We start from the raw sequence: 21,027 nt of genomic DNA on the forward strand, positions 1-21,027 counted from the left end.
GCCAAACGTATCTCACAGAACTTCCTGATGATTCACCTCACAGTTGTGTTCACTCGTCTCGACACTTATGTATGCACGCTCATATAGGTGTTGACTTCATTGCAGTTAAATTATGAGATTCGAAATTATACATCCTTAAGCCACGGCCAACTGATACTAATCAAGAAGTTCATTAGTGATACGCAGCACGAGAGATGTCGTTTTAATAAAGCATTATACAAGTGCTTTCGGACACTTTCATAGGAAATAGTGACGCACCACGACGTCACACCTATGGGTGCGGTTGCCAGCTATTCTCTTTTTACATCAACCAGTCCTAACACTGCCACCTCTCCATCACGAATATTGAGTTGTAAGATTGCATCAGCACTAGAATATGGTGCCTGTCACGAGGAAATGTTATGAAAACTACGTAGATCCGCTGTATCGCCTTTTACTGCCACTGAACCATAAAAGAACATAGTCTGACACAAGAAGGATGACTGTGTACACTAGGCCTCAGTTATTTTCCTGGACCAACGTAACTGATCGACGGAAGGAATGAGATAATGATGATCTAAGCTAAAAAGGAAACTGAGTGATGAGTAAAAGACATTCTTCATAAAAATGGCGTAAGGCTGCTATGCCCAAGTTTAACAAAGACGCTTTATTTAATAATAGTGCCCAAAACGTATATGGCACCTGCCGAAACCGCTCTAGTGAAGGTGGCAACCGCACTACAGAGTTGTCAGTTAAGCTTTTTTTTCGCTAAATCTGTATGTATTTCCTTACATTAAGCGGTAGCATTTTAACCTGTAGGTATACGAAATCTAGCTGTGTGCTAGAGATTTTTGGACAGCGATAATATAAATACTGTAGCACTTTTCTAACAATTAGCTGGAGACTTCTGCATTCGACTCAGTTTAGCAATTCTTAAAAGCAAGTTTAGTAGCGACATTTGTGTATTTGAGCCTGGCAACTATTCAACGCGAGAGAAGAGACACAGTGCCACCTCAACTTGTGTGTGAAAGAGAGAGGTGCATTTACACAGCTTCCATCAACCAGGTTTATTTATTTCACTGTTTATTCCGCAAGGTGCAAGGAGGAAAAGAAGATCCACTGGCAGCAGCAGATATCAATTTGAGGTAATAAAATTGGTTCACATGACTTTTCGTCCTTTTGCAGCTTGTTTTCCGTAACTCACTGGCTAAGACAATACTACGGCTCGACATCATTGCATTTCACAGTAACTGGCGGCATATCCTAGCATCAAAATTTTAGGCAGTTAAAGTGGACAGCCACGCCCTCGCCTGCATCAGGAGGGTATATTAATTTCGATGTTTTTCTGTGACACTGGACTATTGACTGTGAGGGCTGTATTTTAAGTGGCATTGTAGGCCTCGTAGCATCTCCTGGCGATTCATTATCCGTATTACACCCTGTTGTTTTTTTATTTATTTGATTTTCGCGTGAGGTAGTGGTGCGTGGTGCTGGTGTGTGGTTCGATGATATGGTTGTTATAATGTGGTAATGTGTAGTGGTGTGGTGGTAGTGTGTGATGGTGGTAGTATGATCGTGTGATGATGTGTGGTGGTGATGTTTGGCAGTGGTGTGTGGGTTAATGGTGTTGTGGTGATTTCCGGTGTGTGGTAGTGTGTGGTGGTGGTATGGCAATGGTGTGTGGGTTAATGGTGTTGTGGTGATTTCCGGTGTGTGGTAGTGTGTGGTGGTGGTATGGCAATGGTGTGTGGTGGTGATGGTGTGTTATGTGGTGGTGGTATTGTATAATGCTGGTGTAGTAGTGGTGTGTGCTGGTGGTGGTGTGGTTTATGGTGTAGGCTACAATGGTGATGTGTAATGATGTAGACTGTAGAGTGGTGTGTTGTGTCGCGTGTGGTATAAGAGTAGGGTGTGGTTGTGGTGTGGTGGTGGTGTGGTCAAATGGTATAGAACGTGTTATTATAATGAACTGAACTGTTGTCGATCTGCTTATTACATCAATGAACGTAGGCAGGCTGTGTAGTGATGTGAGTGGAGCCACGTCTGTATGTAATTATCTTAACGTCGGTATTTCAGTAGCACGAATTATTTTTATCTTCGCATATATATATATATATATATATATATATATATATATATATATATGAACTCCCAGTTACAGCAATACGTTTTCTACAATATTTTTATCCTCTGAATAGGTCTGTAGTATGCTCACCCCATGAGTAAGATTTTTTTTTTTTTTCTGCTTTCTGATGATTTTCTTAACTCTAGATAAACCACGTTTAGTGATAGCCTATAAGAAACAGTCTACAAAAACCACATCACAACCTGATTTCTCCTAGACTGAATAAATCGTCTAAAGGCAGCAGAAATAGACAGATGATTGTAAGACATGGGAATGGTGGGGTTAATCTGCGTAATAAGTCAAAGCAGGGTCGTAGCTAGCTAGACATCTGGGGACCCGGGGGCTTTGCTCCTTGAGGGGCCCTCCAAAATCTGCACTGAATTGAAATATTTGTTGTAAAGGGTATAGAGTGCAAAATGTGGTAAGGTTTATGATGCATAATTTACAGAACCCTCTTTTATTAGTACTGCCATTATATCCATAATGCGAATAAGTTGGAATAACTAAACTATTTAAAACATTGCAAACAACACATTAACTAAAGTAAATAATGAAAGCATGAGACTGTCTCACCGTAAATGAACAAGCTGTTACAATCAAGTAAAAGAAAGTTTTTCAAGTTTCCCGAAACCACTGTAGCCACGAAGAACAATCCAGGAACTTCCCCAGAGTTTCACTGGGATCCATTAGCCTAATTTTCCGGGGCATAACAATATTTATAAATGAATAAAATTATCACTCAGTCAAGTATATATGGAGGATTCATAATAAAATCCCTAGAAAATATATATATATATATATATATATATATATATATATATATATATATATATATATATATATATTATTATTCATGGTATATTTTTTGTGTTATTTAAAAACCGAAGGGTCCATATGGGGACCCAAAGAAAGTTTCCAGACAGTACCCCCCCCCTGTCCCCCTGTTAGCTACGCCTCTGAGCCTAAGGATGGTCAAAGCAGCGAGTGGAATAAATTTTACAAATACAACTTTCCCAGGCAATGAAATCAGCCCTTCCTTCACCCCCTCTCTCCTCACCCCTGTCTACTATCCAATTACCCTATTTCCTACTCACCCCGCTAAACAAGGGTGTCCTGCAAGATTTTTTGAGAAACTTCGGGAAGTTGTTCAATGGTTAATTTTGCCCAAAACTGTTGTATCAACATGGGTCCAGTTATTAGCAATTACGGAGCAAGTGAATTCTCAAAAGAAGCGTCGGCTGTGACACTTTGGAGCTACTGATTGGGAGGCCCTCAGGCAGTAGTTTGATTTTCCCTGGAATGATTATTGCTTCCATGGCCGAGAGCCATCTGAGTGTGCCTTGCGCATTAGGGAGGTTATTCTCTCGGGCATGGAAGCATACATTCCTTTCTCATATTCTGTGACTATTGCAAATAAACCTTGGGTTAATCACGCTTGTTCTAATGAGGTCCTCAACAAGGAGAAGGCCTGCAAAGGTACGGGAGCCAATCCACTCCTGAATCTCATGTCTTTCATGTTTCTGCCCGGAATCATGCTTAGTCTGTTCTTCACTCTGCTGCAAATAATTTCATCTCAACTCTCCAATTCAAATTCTTCCCGCTCCTTCTGGCACCTTGCCAAAAACCTTTCAAACAATTTACCTCATCATCCGTCCCTCTTCTTTTCTACTGTGATGGCTCTGTAGGCTAGCCATGTCTTCTACTGATGAAGCAGATCTCTTCGCTCAGACTTTCTCCATTTCCTCCTTAGATTATTCCGGTGCTGTTCCTCCATCAGTTTCCCCCCTCTGACTTCCTCATGGGTGACATTAAAATTTCTTCAGTTGAAGTATTTTCTGCTATCACTGGCCTCAGCACTAACAAGGCAAGGGAGCTGATGGAGTCCCTTCTGTTGTCCTCAAGAACTGTGCTTCTGTGCTTGCACCCTGCCTAGGTAAACTCGTCTTTGTCAACTTCCACCTTTCCTTCTTGCTGGAAGTTTGCACTTATTCAGCCAGTCCCAAAGAACAGTGACCATTCCCAGCCCTCTAATTATCGACCAGTTGGTTCAACATCCTGTTTTTCAAAAAATTTCGAGACTTCTTAACAAAAATTTTAAAGCATCTTTCCTATCACAACCTTCTTTCTGATCGTCAGTATGGGTTCCACCAAGGACGCTCCACTGACGATCTTCTCACCTACCTTTCAGACTCCTGGTCATCCTCTTTTCGGGACTTTGGAGAAAGCTTTGCCATTGCGCTTTACAACGCAAATGCTTTCGACCGAGTCTGGCATAAATCATTAATTTCTAAACTGCTCTCTTACGGTTTTTATCCTTCTACCTGTGCCTTCATCTGTAGCTTCCTTTCTGGTCGTTCTAGCCGCTGTTGTAGATGGCCATCGTTCTTCTCTTAGAGCTGTCAATAGAGGTGTTCCTCAGTGCTCTGTCCTATCACCAACTCTCTTCCTTTTATTCATCAGTAACCATCTAAGCTGGAAATCTAATTCTATACACTCATACGCTGATGACTTCACCCTTTACTTTTCCATTCGCTTCCCGCAGCGTCCGTTTCAGCAGTTACTTAAACAAACAAGAGATGAGGCTATGGCACACTCAGTGTCTGACTTGGCTCATATTCTGATTTGGATAAAATAATTTTGTTTTTAGTGCATCAAAAACTCAGTTCTTACATCTATGAACCCGACTAAATCTTCCACAGGAGTACCCTTTAATTTTTAACAATATCCACCTCAATCCTGCATAATCCTTAAACATACTTGGGACTTCATTCTCTCGGATTTATCTTGGAAAGAACATATTACCTCTCTTGTAAAATCTGCTTCCAAGAGATTGGGTGTGCTAAGCCGACCCCTTGCCTTCTTTTCCCATGCACAGTTGTTGATTTTATACACGGGTTTTATTCGCCCCTGTGTAGAGTACTACTCCCATGTGTGTGGAGGCTCCCCGCTTATAGCTCTTCTCAACAAGGAGGAGTCAAAGGCTTTTCGTCTCATTAACTCTCCTTCTCTTACTGGCTCCCTTCAACCTCGGTCTTTTTGTCGCATTGTTGCATCTTTATCTCTTGTCTATCGTTACTTCAATGGTCATTGCTCCTCTGAACTTTGCTTGCATCCCTCCACCACTACGTCAGGTGCGTAGCACCCGTCTAGCAACAAACTCGTATCCTTTTTCTGTCGAACTCTCTAATGCAAGAGTTAACCATTTCCCCCAGTCCTTTATGTATACAACAGGTCAACTCTGGAACTGTCTCCCTCTGTATTTCCTACTGCCTATGATCTCCAGTCTTTCAAATGCAGTGTTTCCATGCAGCTTGAAATGAACGGATCTTGTTTTTGTTTTTTCTTTGAGGGAACAATTTGCAGACTCCTGACCTTTGGTTCCTTCTTCCCTGTATAAAAAAAAAAAAAAATACTGTTGACCATATGGGGGGAAATGATCTGCCTCATAATTCACCCACAGTATCATCAGGAATTCTGCTCTGTAACAGTCAAGAATTGGACCTACGTTGATGCAGTTTTTAAAAATCTTACTGAATACCCTGAATAAAAAAAAAATCTTATAGAGAAAAATCTTACAAAAAAAAAAAAAAAATCTTATGGAACACCTGACTCTAGTGCAGTGTTCTCTATTCATACACGAGTGGGGTTCAGGTCAGGCCAGTCGGTGCGTCCTCCCAGTGGACAGCTTTTTCCGTCCTTATTACGTAAAAGACTGTGGATTGCAGGAGGAAAACGATTCAGCCAGTTTACGATTCTGATGAACCTGGGGCTGCAACTACAACAACACCTACTACCACCACCATTCCCACTACTACTACTACTTCTACTACCACCACCACCGCCACCACCACCACCACCACCACCAGTGCTACTACTGCTGTTACTGCTACCACCACCACTGCAACTACTACTACTACTACTACTTCTACCACCACCACTAGGAAAAGCAATACGTGTGTTGCAACGAACAGCATATTTATTATGTCCAGACATTTTGACATCTAATATACTATAGCATTAGCCGTGTTCTTACATAATTGTTCTTACCTAATTGTATCTTTACAGGAATGAGTCAAGCTAGAACTGTCCCGTGTCGTAAACCATATTTATCGTACATATCCTTAAATTTGTGAATTGTTTTGGCACACACTATTTCATTCGGTAGTGCATTCCATTGATCAGTTGCTCTGTTTGGGAAACTGAATTTCCTTACGTCTTTATCACCTCTCTTCTTACGCAGTTTTTTGCAGTGTCCTCTTGCTGATGCTTCCCCATATGTTAAGTAATCATTTATGTCTATTTTCTCCTTCCCTGATATGCATTTATATAGCATTATCATGTCACCTCTTTTCCTTCTCTCCTGTAGTGTTGGTAGATTCAGTTTATTTAGTCTTTCATCGTAGCTTAGGTCCCTTAAGCTTGGTATCCATCGTGTAGCGGCCCTTTGAACTTTTTCAATCTTGTCTATGTGTTTTTTGAGATGAGGACTCCAGACTACTGATGCATACTCCAGGGTTGGTCTAATGAATGATGTTATTGTCCTTCTTAGCATGTCTTCATTTATGTATGTGAATGCTATTCTCATATTTGCAAGCGGTGTATACATGTTCCGTACCTTCTCGCTGATGTGGTCAGCCGGAGATAGTCTGTTATTGATAATCACACCTAGGTCCTCTCTTTCTGATGTGTGTAGGGTTTTATTTCCTAACTTATAATCCCAATCAGGTCTTTTTCCACTTTTACCAAGCTTGATTACATGACACTTGTCCACATTGAATTCCATTTGCCATGTATTACTCCATTCCTGAAGTTTATTTAATTCTTCTTGTAGCCGTTTACAAGAGTCTGTGTTAGTAATTCTCCTTTGTATTTTTGCATCATCTGCAAACATATTTAGATAGCTTTCATTTCTAGTGTTACTGTCTATACCATTTATGTACACTAAAAACATGATTGGTGCCAGCACTGAGCCCTGTGGTACTCCACTAGTCATTTCTTTCCTTGATGAGTAATTTCCCCTTAGTACTGTTCTCATTTTTCTTTTCATGAGAAAATCTTGCATCCAACAATACAGTTTGACTCGAATTCCTCCTTGATGGTACAGTTTCCATAAAAGTCTTTGGTGTGGTATTGTACCAAATGCTTTCTTGAAATCTAAATAGATACTGTCCACCCATCTTTCTCTTTCCTGTATTGTGTCTGTTACTCTGTCATAGTAGCTCAACAGATTAGTAACAAGTGATTTTCCATTTCTGAAACCAAACTGTCTTTCTGTTATCATACTGTGTTCTTCTAGGTGATTTACCCAAGCTTTTCTTATAAGCTTTTCTAATACCTTGCTTACAACACTTGTCAGTGATACTGGTCGGTAGTTAAGTGGATTTTGTCTATTCCCTTTCTTGAATAAGGGAACAATGTTTGCTTTCTTCCAAATATCAGGTAGTTTACCTTGACTCAAGGATTTCTTGAAAATTAAAAATAATGGTTTACTTAACTCCTTTGCACATTCACGTAGCACTCAACATGAAATTTCATCAGGACCATTTGCTTTTCCTTTGTGTAATTTACTTAGCTCCTCCTGTATTTCTTTTTCTGATGTTTTTATATTTGGTAGTATGTGTGGGCATGCATGTTCCACATAATCCCTCTCAAAATTTTTTTCCTCTGTAAAAACTGATTGGAAATTCTTGTTCTTGTGTGTGTGGTGTGTGTGTGTGTGTGTGTGTGTGTGTGTGTGTGTGTGTGCGCACGTGTGTTTGTGTGTGTATTTTGGGCAGCCAAAACTACACATTCAAATCGCACCAAAATTGGCACAAAAATCGCAAAAACTTAGCTGATGTGAAAAAATCTGGTCCTATCACGATTGAAAAACTTTTACTATATTTTATGAGCAATCACATTTTGACCAAAAACTCCACTCCCGACGTTGGCATAGGATCTATGTAGAATTTTTTGCCCATAGCTACAACTAAAATATACCATAGCAGCGCAAGAGCCCTCCACAGGAGCAAGTGCAACAGGCCCGTAGGGCCCATAAGCACTTGTATTCATCAATGTTTGTCACGAATTGGAGTGATCCTATATTTGAATAAATTCGTGACATTAAACTTTGGTGGGAAACAGCGAATTCTAGTGGAATCCCAGTAGGTATCACTCAGTCAACCGCCACGTATTCACCCGATCGGGAGTGTTTTCAGAACCATTTCTCATTGTTTCATAAGTGATCGTCTTTGTGCGCGACATTAGCACCTCCACTGAGTGATTTATTATGGGCGTGTTTCGCTCGCTTCTACCCATTACCAGTTAACAGCTGGCCTCAGCCCTCGCTCCGCTTGTTTGAATCCAGTCAGGATTTGAGTGCCGTGGAAGCAGGTTCAATTGGGCCCAGTGTGGAGCAGTGCCGCCATTGTCCAGTTCCTGAATTCCCACCTAGTGTGAGCCGGCGAGAGGTGCAGCGTGTGGCAGCATCCTTCCTCAGCAATGACGCCCAGTCCATTTCACTTAGCCCACTCTCTGACCAGTATTTTTCTTTCGTTTTTCCTAGGCTTAAGAGTTTAGCTTTTGAGTGAGCGAGTGAGTGTGTTCTTATTTTGAATTCATTTTGAAACATGTAACGTAAATTTAACTCATTGTAATCAATAAATTAACAGTTCTTTTTCTTGAGCTCAATGTAATGTAAACTCATGTTTTATTTCTCCACAGTAAGCTTATTTCACTTAAAGCTCCTAGTTTGCATAAATGCTTTGTATTATTCATAACTGGTACTTAGGCCAGTCCTTTTGTATTAAGCTTAAAATCCATTGTGCAACCAGGAGTTAATGCACCAGCAAGAACCTTGATTTTCACAAGTCAATTCTTTGTCCCTGTTCTCAACCAACACATTTAAAGTATTACTGAATATTATGCTTTAATATCGCATATTCTCAATTCCCTCTGACATCTGGCAACCTCATTCCAGGATATTAACTCCTAGCTCTAAAGCTATTCATGAGATAATACTCACTCACTCATACTTAGGTATTTATCATTAAAGTCTATAGGCACTATCTTACTGATGATTATTAATTCATTTCTATTAATTTACGTAATAGTTTTCATAGTCAGTTGTTTGTTTAATTTTCTTTCTTTACCAGTTTAATTAGATAAAACTGGTCACCACTAACCTGTCCCTATATTCTTTATTCTCGATTATTGGCATCTTTCTCTGGAAAATTGCAGTCAGTACTGAGTCTCTAGTTCACTTAGATTGACTTAGCATCATGTTTACCAGCGTCTATGTACAGGAAGCTAAAGATATGGGTCTTACAGACCCCGAGAAAATAAAGGACTATGTCCTCTATCAGTTTAAATACGAGCAGCAATGCGAGAATGATGCTCGTGAAGAGCATCGAATTCAGCGTGAGTAACGCGAAAAAGAGCGCGAATATGAGCGAGAACAGCACGAACACGAGCGAAAACAACGCGAACTCGAGTTAGAACATGAGCGAGAACAGTGTTAGGAATGAGAGAGAGAACGAGAACACGAACGTGTCGAGCAAGAAACACACGAAAAACATGAATTTAAAATGTTGAAGCTCAAGCTTGGCTTCAGACACATCTGGTGCAGCTGGCCCAAGTTCCACGAGCGCTATCCCCGCACATATTCTGGCGATCCCACACATCAAGCTTCCCCCATACAAGGAAGGCGAGCGAATCAAGCCATACATAGCACGTTTTGAAGACATGGCTCAACTTTACCAGCTGATGATGCAACTAAGCAGCTTCAGTTTCTTAGTCTGTTTGAGGGCCCTGCTCTCAATATTTTCCACAGAATTCATGGAGACAATCTCACATACGAGATGATGAAGGCCGCACTCATCAGAGCATACGGTCTTACAGTTGATGACGCCAAGAGTCAGTTCATGAGGGCATGTTTACAGGAAAAAGAGACTACCATTCAGTTTCTTGACCGGCTTACTGCTTACTTAGATGAGTGGATGGAGAAAGATGAAACTCCTTCCACGCGTGAGGGGATAATTGACTTTATGCTGCGCACGCAGCTAGAAAAGTCGTGGCCTACTGAACTTATGGCTCAGCTTAAGATCTGCCAGGTAAGAGATGCCAGCCAAATAGTGAAGAAGGTTGATGCATTCTTCACTGCATACGGGTATCAAACTCGCAAGCAGCATACCTGGAACAGGAAAGCTGATAAATCTGGGAAACCATCTCAGACTGAACCACAGCAACAAGGCCGTTCTCAGAATAATGGCCAAGGTTCAAAACTGCAGAAGAAGGACTAGGGGCAAAACACCCAGAAACCTGAGTGGAAGGGGTACAACAGGTACCCTAACCAGCAGCAGTATCAGCCATGCAACCGACCGTCAGCACCAGCTCAAGTGAATAGGAGGCAGGAGGTGAATGCAGCCTTCATTCCTCAGCAGCAGTACAGTGGTGTCGTCCCTAGTAGTACGGGTACTCCCCCACAGTTCTCTAGTCCCCCAGTGACAGTGAACACTCTGCCACAGGAGGTCAATATTCCATCTCCCCCGACAGTGAGTACGACCCCTCAAGTATCTAATTCTCAGGGTACCATGTTTGCCGCATCATTTATTCAGCAGCCTCATGAGTGGCTAGCTGCTTGCTCCACAGGCCCTCCCACAGGTGGTAGTGCCTTCCTTGTTCAGTCAAGGTTTGTGGGAGACATTCCTGTGAAAGTCCTGAGAGACAACGGTTCCTCAGGTTGCTCTGTCAGGCAGAGTCTAGTTCAGCCTGAGCAGTACACAGGTCGACAGATCCAAGCTAACCTTATTGATGGATCAGTGAGATTGTTAACTGAGGCACGTATCCAGGTGGCATCTCCATTTTACACTGGTACGACAGTTGCAGTTGTCATGCCAGAACCTTTATTTGACCTTATCATAGGCAATATTCCCGGTGCCAAGTATAGTTGCACCGAAGATAATGCTACTCAGACTTCGGCTGCAGTAACACGAGCCATCGCTGAGGCTCCAAATTGTGTCACCCCTGTGACCATTGCATCGCCACAAGATCTGATGTGTAGCCAAGATGTTGTTCAAGAACAACATTCTGACCCGACACTTGCTGCCATGCGAAAGAAACAAAAGGGTAGAGTGATAAAGTATTCATGGGGAAAAGCCAAGTTCCTTCGCAAACAAGGACAGCTGTACCATGAGTCACGAACACCCCAGGGCGAGGTTTGACTGCAGTTTGTCGTTCCCGCTAAGTACTGCCTACCAATGTTAGAATGGAGTCATTGTTCAGCCTCAGGAGGTCACCTGGGCAAAGGGAAGACCCAGGGCCGTATCTGTGCTGACTTTTTCTGGCCAGGGATGGGACGAGACATAGATAGTTTTGTGCGTTCCTGCAATGTGTGTCCACATACCACTAATCAGGGACATGTTCTTCCTGTGCCGTTTGAAACCACACCCGTAATCTCTGAGTCAGCCGAGAGACAGGGCAGTGGTGAAGTGGGTGCAGACCTGACGTCTCACCCGTTGGCCCCACAGGACACAGCATGTCCAGGGCTTGTACATACATATGTACCGCAAGTTAAGGGGGAAGTTCGAGAACCCCGCAGAGACAGTCTGAGGCTGTGTATGAATTACCTTGTGGAACGTCTCGAGCTGTGGGCCCCTCAGAGGATTCCCTGAGAATGCATATTACTCGTATCCACATGAGTGTTCACACCCACGGTGGGTGTGAACACTCATGTATGCCCAAGATTGCATAGGGATTCTCAGCTTCCTGTCTTTAATCGTAAGTGTAGAGTTAGTTTAACCAGTAAACTGGGCTAGAGAATTGCAGCGTTTGATGTCCTGCAGAAACGCCCAGTCTTTTCACTCTTGACTCCATTCCCTGGTTAATTTAGTGAATTGCAGCATTTGATGTCCCGCAGAAATGCCCAGCTTTCGCTAATTAAATTTAGGGTTTAACCAGTAAACTGAGTCAGCGTTTGATGTCCTGAAGAGACGTCTTGACTACGTTTCCTGGTTAATAATGTAAATAATGTACTTTTTGTAACATAAGTACTGATTGCTAGGCAGAGAGAGAGAAATGACACTTTTAATGCTCCACTTTGATTGCTTTCGCGGGTGCAGCATTGCTGTGCAGAACAGCTGATCATCCCTGACACATGCTGCTGCCTCTTCTCTTCTGCCTTGTCATCATTACTATTGATTTGCATTACATGATTTTACATGTAGGTACAGTTACGCCACAACTGTCACACCTACACTTTGTATTACATATGTCACGCTACTTAACAATTAGTTGTTTATGTAAATGTAGCGACCTTTTCGCTCAGTTTAACCTAAGTACAGGATTTTTCACCGTCGTCACGGAGTTTTTTCCTCAAGCTTGCTTCTATTAACGTAAATACAAGGTTTTTTTCACTCACTGGTGACTATGACTTTCTCCTGTAGCAGGATAGCACACACACACCACAGTGTGAATATTGTGTGACTGAGTTAGGATTTATATGTATGTATATTGATTTTTTTTTTTCCCTGAGAAAAAAAATTCATTTTGATGGGGTGTAATGTCACGAGTTGGCACGATCCTATATTTGAATAAACTCGTGACATTAAACTTTGATGGGAAACCATGAATTCTAGTGGAATCCCAGTAGGTATCACTCAGTCAACCGCCATGTATTCAAGCGATCGGGAGTGTTTTCAGAACCATTTCTCACTGTTTCATAAGTGATCGTCTTTGTGCGCGACATTAGCACCTCCACTGAGTGATTTATTATTTGTGTGTTTCGCTTTCTTCTAGCCGTTACCAGTTAACGGCTGGCCTCAGCCCTCGCCTCGCTTGTTTGAATTCAATCAGGATTTGAGCGCCGTGGAAGCAGGTTCAATTGGGCCCAGTATGGAGCAGTGCTGCCATTGTCCAGTTCCTGAATTCCCACCTAGTGTGAGCCGGCGAGAGGTGCAGCGTGTGGCAGCGTCCTTCCTCAGCAATGACGCTCAGTCCATTTCGCTTAGCTCACTCTCTGACCAGTAGTTTTCTTTCGTTTTTCCTAGGCTTAAGAGTTTAGCTTTTGAGTGAGCGAGAGTATGTTCTCCTTATTTTGAATTCATTTTGAAACATGTAACATAAATTTGACTTATTGTAATCAATAAATTAACAGTTCTTTTTCTTGAGCTTAATATAATGTAAACTCGTGTTTTATTTCTCCACATTAAGCTTATTTCACTTATAGCTCCTAGTTTGCATAAACGCTTTGTATTATTCATAACTGGTACATAGGCCAGTCCTTTTGTATTAAGCTTAAAATCCATTGTGCAACCAGGAGTTAATGCACCAGCAAGAACCTGTTTATGATTAATAGCATTAGGTATTGTCAGGGGTGGAGTCACTTTCTCCAGAGGCCAACAGTACTAATAAACAGTACGTGTGAGTAATTAGTCTTTGCTGTGTAGCCTACTGTTGAGAAAGTTTATAAATGCTCGTCCTTAGAGAATCGGCGAAGTAAGCGGGCATAAAGTAATCATTGCTTGATTTTCACAAGTCAGTTCTTTGTCCCTGTTCTCAACCAACACATTTAAAGTATTATTGAATATTATTCTTTAATATTGCATATTCTCAAAACCCCCTGACAATGTCATCACCAGTGGATCTAAAAAGATAAAAATTACCTGTAAGGTAATTAAAAGCCTAAAAGAACTAGGCCTATTTGAGCTTTGAGCTCATCGTACTTATACAAAAAAAAAAAAAAAAGTACTGTTAAATTACAGTAGGGACTTAGCTGCACACTATATCCAGAGGAACGGCAGACTGACAATTGTTTAGGGCCGGTTTTCGTTTATAAATATGAATGGATTCTAGTGTTCTTAGATTCTTACTGGTACATGTGTCTATTATACAGAAATTCTTGGGATCGCCAGAAGTATTACAATGATATGAATGTTCCCATACCACTGAGTGAGGAGGGTCACTCACAGGGAGATCTGACCTGCTCGACTGACCTCTATGCTCGTCAACCCTTAGCTTGAAAGCTCGTATGGTGCTTCCAATATACCTTGTATGGCAACTACGGCACTTATGTTCATAAACGATTGGCGAGCGGAGGGCAGTCGGTAGTCTTTGTAATGAAAAAATGACTGAAGCTTAAAATTTTTATGAACAAACCGGAGTTTGAGGATAGAAAATTAGAGAAGTTATATTTGATTCCCCTCTCTATCTTTTCTGACAGTACCAGGAAAAGGTAGAGAATGATACATTTCCTCCTTACTCCCTGTATGTTTTTTTCCTCTTTTTTATATATATATAAGTATGATGAGCTCAAGCTCAAATAGTTCTTTTAGGCTTTTAATTACCTTACAGGTCATTTTTACCTTTTAAGATCCACTGAAAATGACATAGATGAATATGTCAAAACGTCTGAACATAATAAAAATGCTGTTCGTGGCAACACTGGTGTTGTCCTCCCTACATAAGTTGCGGTTCCCTCAGAACAAGCCTTCTCATTACTACTACTGCTTTTGTAAAACAGCTTTTTCCAAGTGTGTATCTAGTTCTTCTATTCTTGCAGGAGGGTGGAGACGTGCGTGTTGATGGGCAGCCCGGGCAGTGTTGGTGTGCGGCTGGCAGACCACAACCATCTCAAGTACACCCTTGCCATCACCAGGGTCGGCTTACTTGTTTTCAACCATGTCTTTGCCTGGGGTTTCAACGGAGATGCTGGCAATATTAAGGATGCACTCTTCAAACTTGACAGTTATTCCTCGGTTAAGTTCCGGAAGGACTTCAATGCAGCTCAGCGTAAAAAGCTGGAGAGAAATGATCCTGTGTCTGCTTTTGATATCTCACTAATTTACAAGTTGATACAGATGTTGTGTGGCGTCAGACCTGCAGATGATCCGGTATGGACTACAGAATCTTCAGACTCACTGGAATATTGTCTGTATAAAATAAAAAATAAGAGGAATGAAATTGCCCATGAAAATATCAACATGTCACCAGAAGAACTGGGAACCATTCTTGACGAATTAAAAATTTTGTTTACGACAACAATCGAGAATGCTGGAAAAACTTTCAGTGTGGAGCTGTCTGAGGTGAATCCTGTGCTAAAATCAGTCACTTCTGAGCTGGATGCCATTAGAGACTCGCCGGTGCCAGTAGCCACACTGGCAGAGTACGAGCAGGAGGTGCTGGCCACAAGGAGAACTCAAGTGATGGAGGCAGCAGGCAGGGAGTCTGCTCAGATGCACAGTAACATGAGCCAGGTGAGCGTTGTGCCATGGTTGATGTCTGGCCACACTGTCAGTATTGATACTATTTTTACCAGACCCACACTAAAACGAGATGAGTTTGAGATCAGACAGAGACAGTTGTCAGAAAAAGAGAGTTGTGTTGAGGTGCATAAAATTCTACAAGCACAATGTAGTGATGGGTCACTTCCACAGGTTACTTTAGTGTCGGCTGTTAATGGAATGGGAAAATCTTCTCTATTGAAATATATTTTGAGTAGAGCAGCAGGTAGCCGAAATGAAATTGAAACCATGGAGAAATATGATTTGATTCTAACCCTAGACTGCCGAAATAACAAATTTTCCTCACCAACTGAAATAATGAATTTGCTCTTGCCTCGCACAGCAGCCATGTTCCAGGAGGATCACTTCAAAGCAGCTCTCATTTCCCTTGACCTGCTTATAGTAATAGACAATATTGATGAATTAGATCAAACTTCTTTTAGGTCCTTCATGGAGTTTTTAAGAACTATTTCTCAGGGAAGTCGAATCTTGGGTACTGTATGTCGGGAAAAATCATCCAGTATACAGAGGCAGCTGCAGACATTCAACATACGTGTGCTGATGTTAGAGACTGATGGAATTCCAGATGACCAAATGGTTACATTTTTGCAACGGACAATAAAATGCTTTAATACATACAAGAAAGGTGGAGTGACAGACGAGAAGGAGCTGTGTGTGCTGATAACATCCCAGCGTCCTCACCTGCAGGACCACTTGAAATCTCCCGAGATTCTGAGCCTCATAGCTCTCAGTTGGGCATTTTCATGTGGTCGTATCGACACCTCAACAACAGTCACTGAAATTTTCATGCTGGTGGAGGAACTATTGCTATACAAGGTCTTACAGAACTTGCCAGGATTTACCTCATCAAATATCAGTACCCAAAATGTCTTGCAGTCTGGGCTAAACAAATTTGTACACTCACTCAGTGGTGTGGCTTTTGAGTGCATTAAGAAAGGAACATGTGTTATAGATGCAAAAAATGTAGAATATCTTACCCAAGAATGCAGGCATTTAAATCTTCCTCCAGGCTACATTATCTCAGCTTTCTTGAATTACACAAATAAAGCAGACACTAGCATTCCTTTGGGGTCTCAGGTGGTGTCCTTCCCTCGAAAGTCAATGCTTCATTATTACGCCGCCTGGTTCCTTCTCCACCGCCTTCAAGAATGCACAGCTGCCACAACCTTTCAGGAGATTATGGAACTTAAGGATTCAGACTTCACGGAGAACCAAATGTCAAGCCTTCAGTGTGTGATTAAATTTTTGTTAGGAATGTTAACGATGAGGAATCTAAGCCAACTCAAAGTAAGGGCACAGGAGATTGTCAAAATGCTGAAAGTTCTTAATGTTTGTAAAGCATCTCAGTGGTTGCAGTACATTGAAGAGGCTAAAGCAGAATCATCAATAACCCAAATAATCATAAAGGAGATGGGTACTGTATGGGAAGTAGAAAACACAGCGATATCGCTTGTTTTAGCCAATATTCTCAAAAGTTATAAGCCTCAACAATTAATTATAACAACTACTGATTCTCCTGAAAAATACCCACATTTAAAAGAAGTTTTGAAAGTGTGCAGTGTCTCCCCCGACATGAGACTGTCCCTGCATCTATACAATCACTTTTGGTCAGAGAAAGTATCTGTCACTGACAACCTTCTAAATATAATAATAAGTGGAACATCACCATGCAAACTTGAGTACTTTGCTGGACGCTTGAGCAGCTCAGCCATTACTAAATTACCCAAGTCTCTTACACGACTGGCCATTCATGTCACTGCTGATATGCTCAAGTCCTTAAACTCAGTCTTGCCTTCACTCACGAATTTAGAATTACTGTACTTGAACTTGGATGTTCCCACAACTACAGATCCTCATGAACTTCCACGTCTTTGTCTGCCCAGGCCACATACATCATTGTCTGTGGACATGTGGGGCATCACTTTGGCATCAGTCCCCTGGGCTTGTGACGCTGCTGAGAGGCTAGCCAAGTCCTACACTCGTCTGGTGCTGCGGCGAAGTGAACTGAGTGCAGGACAGTGCCGGCAATGGGTGGGCGGGCTGCAGAAAAGGAACTTGACGGTTTCTTGGATGGTAATTGGTTCCTCACAATCCATCACTTCCAAGCACAAGGAGCGTCTCCTTGTAGCAGCTAAAGTCATTGGTTGTAATAAACTGGACTGGATAAAAGTGTGATGTGTGGCTAATGCCTTGGAGGTCTTATGAGGCTATTCTTGGTGAGAAATTTACTTCAGTGATTCATAGTTATAGTCACTCCCATACGTAACAAAATGAGCGCTTTTATACTAAGTACGTTGCATATTCTGCTACAGGAATAATATTCCAAGTATTATGAAAAAGTTTGGATATTGCAGATGGAAATCAAGTGAATATTTAGACCCAGGATCAAATGCTGGCAGAACTGTGCTCTCTCCTGAGGAGAGAATAGGCTAACACCAGGAGTTAAGAGAGTTTCAGATCTCGTAAAACATTCCAGTACTAGGAAGTAAGACAGTCGCTTCCATACCGTGCCCATTGCTAGAGACAACAGTGTGTTATATAATTATGTATCTGGGTCAAAACTCACCATCGGTTCACACTCAGAGTTTATGTCAGTTATATAAATTCAGGCTACCATCAGGCAATTTTATTCTACTGTGGAGGAACTGCAATTCGATGGGATATATGCTTAAAAGTAAGGCAACACATACTATACAATAATAATGTCAATTTCGTAAATGTATGAGAATGTGGTAAAGTACAGTAAAGAATCCCTTCCATCTGTTGCTGTGAGATTGTATGTTGAAAGTAGTCCACAACAGATAGGGACATATAGAAATGAGAAGCAGGTGTGAACAGTTGCACCCTTACTGAATAGTAAGGGATGATGCCGGATGACTAGACAGGTAACATAATTAAAAATTATATTACCTAATTTGTACATAAATTAAGTTATATTTTATATAGATAAATTTATAACTGTGTTCATGCCCATATCAATTATATATGTGAAACGTAGTAGTACATAGTTCTATAAAGTGAATGTATGTGAGGCTTCTTTTAAAAATGGCATTCAGGTCAGGTCGTCTAGATTAGCGAGAGAATTAATGATGTGAGCGAAATTATTTTGTATGAGCATTCCAGGTATGATCCATCGTCACAGCTTATGAATCTGTCTTCACGAAACCATGTCAGGCGATATGACGTCTAAGGAGAACTATATTTATATATATATATGGTCAACACACACACACACACACACATTAGAAATACATTTTTAACTTAATGTACTTATTTTTTGTAGCTATTTGTTGAGAGGATCATGAAAACCATGGTGTTCCATTGGACAGGGTCGTTATCTGCTAGTCATTGTCTGAGTTGGGTGTTATAAAAACTCTTACCTGTAAGAAGCTGATTTGTAATAAACATTTCAAATTCTCTATTAAATGTGTTCCTTCTCCTCGTGTCACTGTTCCTAAAAATACAAAAAATCCTACAGGGTAATACATCCTCTTGCTTCCTGCAGATACTCCTATGTTTGATAGACCTGGCACTCGAGGCCTTGCTTTAGACCTGGAGGCGGAGGCGGAGGTTCTTAGAAGATAAAGAGGTCAAGTCGAATGCCGAGGTTAACCTTTCTTCAGAAGGACTTCAGGCCGAGACTGCCTTGGAGGCCTTATGGGGCCTGAGCACAAATATAAATAATTGCAAGACACCTTAATCCCGTAAAGGCTGGCCACAAATAAATTGTCTCCATGTGGCCCGGTCCCCCGCCCTGCCAAGGCAGTGGCCCTGCTCCTAGCACACCCCCCTCCCCCTCTCTCATGTACCTCTCCAGTCCATCCCTCCATCTCATCGTTGACCTCCCCATCCCTCTCCCCCACTACACCTCACCCACATACACTTTCCTCTTTAGTCTCTCACTCTCCATCCTCTCCACACGGTCAAACCACCTCAGTGTATTGCTCCTAACGCTTTCTGTCACATCCACATTCACACTTCAATGCTCCTTCACTTCCTCATTTGTCAGTCTGTCTCGCCATGTAACTCCACATGCTCCTCTCAGATAACTCATTTCCACTGTTCTTACTTTTGTGTCCTTCCAGCAAGGTCCAAGCTTCACTTTCATACGTTAGAGTTGCTATCACAATACTCTCATGTAAGAACTTTTTTACTTCTTTGCTCACTTCTCTGTCTCTTATCATTGCTTTTAAAGAACCAGCAACCTTTCTTCCATGCTGTACCCTTTCAAACACTTCACCCACCAAACTTCCATCCATACTCATCACACTACCCAAGTATTTAAATGCGGAAAGGAAGGGGAACACTGGAAGACGTTGTTGGAATGTAGACGGGCAATCAAGAAAAAGGTGATGGATAGTCGTTGGGTAGTTACAGTGTGAGCAGGTTGGCTGAGAATCATGGCTCATCAAATGACCATGAGTTAGGCAGGTATGACCTAAGCGAACACGAGCAAGGATTGTTTCCCACAGATGATTACTGTGGATTCATGTGTCCCAGGAAAGAACAGAGGGTTTAACATTGTGAAGTTTGTTGTGAACCTGTTGGTCCCATAAGGATTGTTAATGATCACGGAAGAGGCGGGTTAGAAGAGGGAAACAATTAAAAGCCGGAATGGGGCGGAGGAAGGACCTAGAGAAGGAAGCAGCAGAGCGCGCCAAGAAGTCAGCCTGTTCATTACCTGTAGTTCCAATATGGCTAGGAACCCAGCAGAAGCCAACCGACCTTTTCTTAACAGAAAACGAAACAGGCACTCCTGAAGTCAGAAGTGAACTGAACTGAAATATTTGTTGTTTTAAAAGGTACAGAACGCTAATACAACAAAAGAAGGTGGTGGGTCTTGCCACACACCTCAGCCAATACAGCTACATACAGTTAGTAATTGGACATTCATCGGTGTGGCCACAATATGGTTCTTGGGTGTATCCACATACCCTTTGATAAAAACAAGTTACACTCTATGTCTATGTTATGAAATACAGAGGCATTCGTATGATGTATTACAAGGGTTATGGACATAGCAGCAGAGTTTAGGTAATTTTACACTTGGAATGACTAACCTTTTCCATGGGTTGTAAAGAATGGTACATAATGTAAGAGAAGTTTCTAGAGCGAAATGACCACTGAGTAACTACCTGAGTACATGAGTTTCAGCAGGACTTGTTTCAGAGTTGAACAAAACTACATAGTCGAGCCTGCCTCCCTGAATATGAGTAGGAACATTTTCACCTGTAAGTAAAGCAGTATGAACAGCATCAAGGAAATTTTTCCAACGCACACCATTGACGTTGGAGGTTTTGACGCTACCCAGATCTGCAGATCTACATGTCTGGCATTAAGGTCTCAGAGTAGAATAGTTCTGTCCTCAAGAATGCAAGTGGGAAGGGAATCCACATGAAAGCAACAAGCATGAACGTATATATTCACAATATAAATATGTATGCTGTCAAGATGTAAGCAGACTACTGTGTATTCAGTTCCATTGTGTACACCTTTTTCAAAGAGTGTAACAGGGAGATTAGACTTAACATACACTGTCAAGCCCCTGGAGCTGCATTCGTCTTGATCCAGGATGAAAACACTATAACCTCTTAGGTTGGGCACATCACGTCCTACCTCCTGTAAGGCGATCAGAGCAGGTTTGTT

At 41.7% G+C, this 21,027-nt stretch overlaps 1 protein-coding gene across 1 annotated transcript; it reads left to right on the top strand.

Annotated features, from left to right (window-relative positions):
* The first annotated feature begins 1,015 nt into the window (after positions 1 to 1,015).
* On the top strand, positions 1,016 to 18,765 carry LOC145396749 (uncharacterized). The gene is made up of 2 exons (XM_080270033.1): positions 1,016 to 1,124; positions 14,640 to 18,765. The coding sequence occupies exon 2, from the start codon at positions 14,662 to 14,664 to the stop codon at positions 17,554 to 17,556; it is 2,895 nt and encodes a 964-aa protein (XP_080126159.1). The 5' UTR covers positions 1,016 to 1,124; positions 14,640 to 14,661; the 3' UTR covers positions 17,557 to 18,765.
* Positions 18,766 to 21,027: the final 2,262 nt, after the last annotated feature.

This window comes from Coenobita brevimanus, chromosome 39, assembly GCF_032717465.1.
Source record: "Coenobita brevimanus isolate Jiangsu-jjx chromosome 39, ASM3271746v2, whole genome shotgun sequence".
In the NCBI taxonomy this organism is placed as follows: Eukaryota; Metazoa; Arthropoda; class Malacostraca; order Decapoda; family Coenobitidae; genus Coenobita; species Coenobita brevimanus.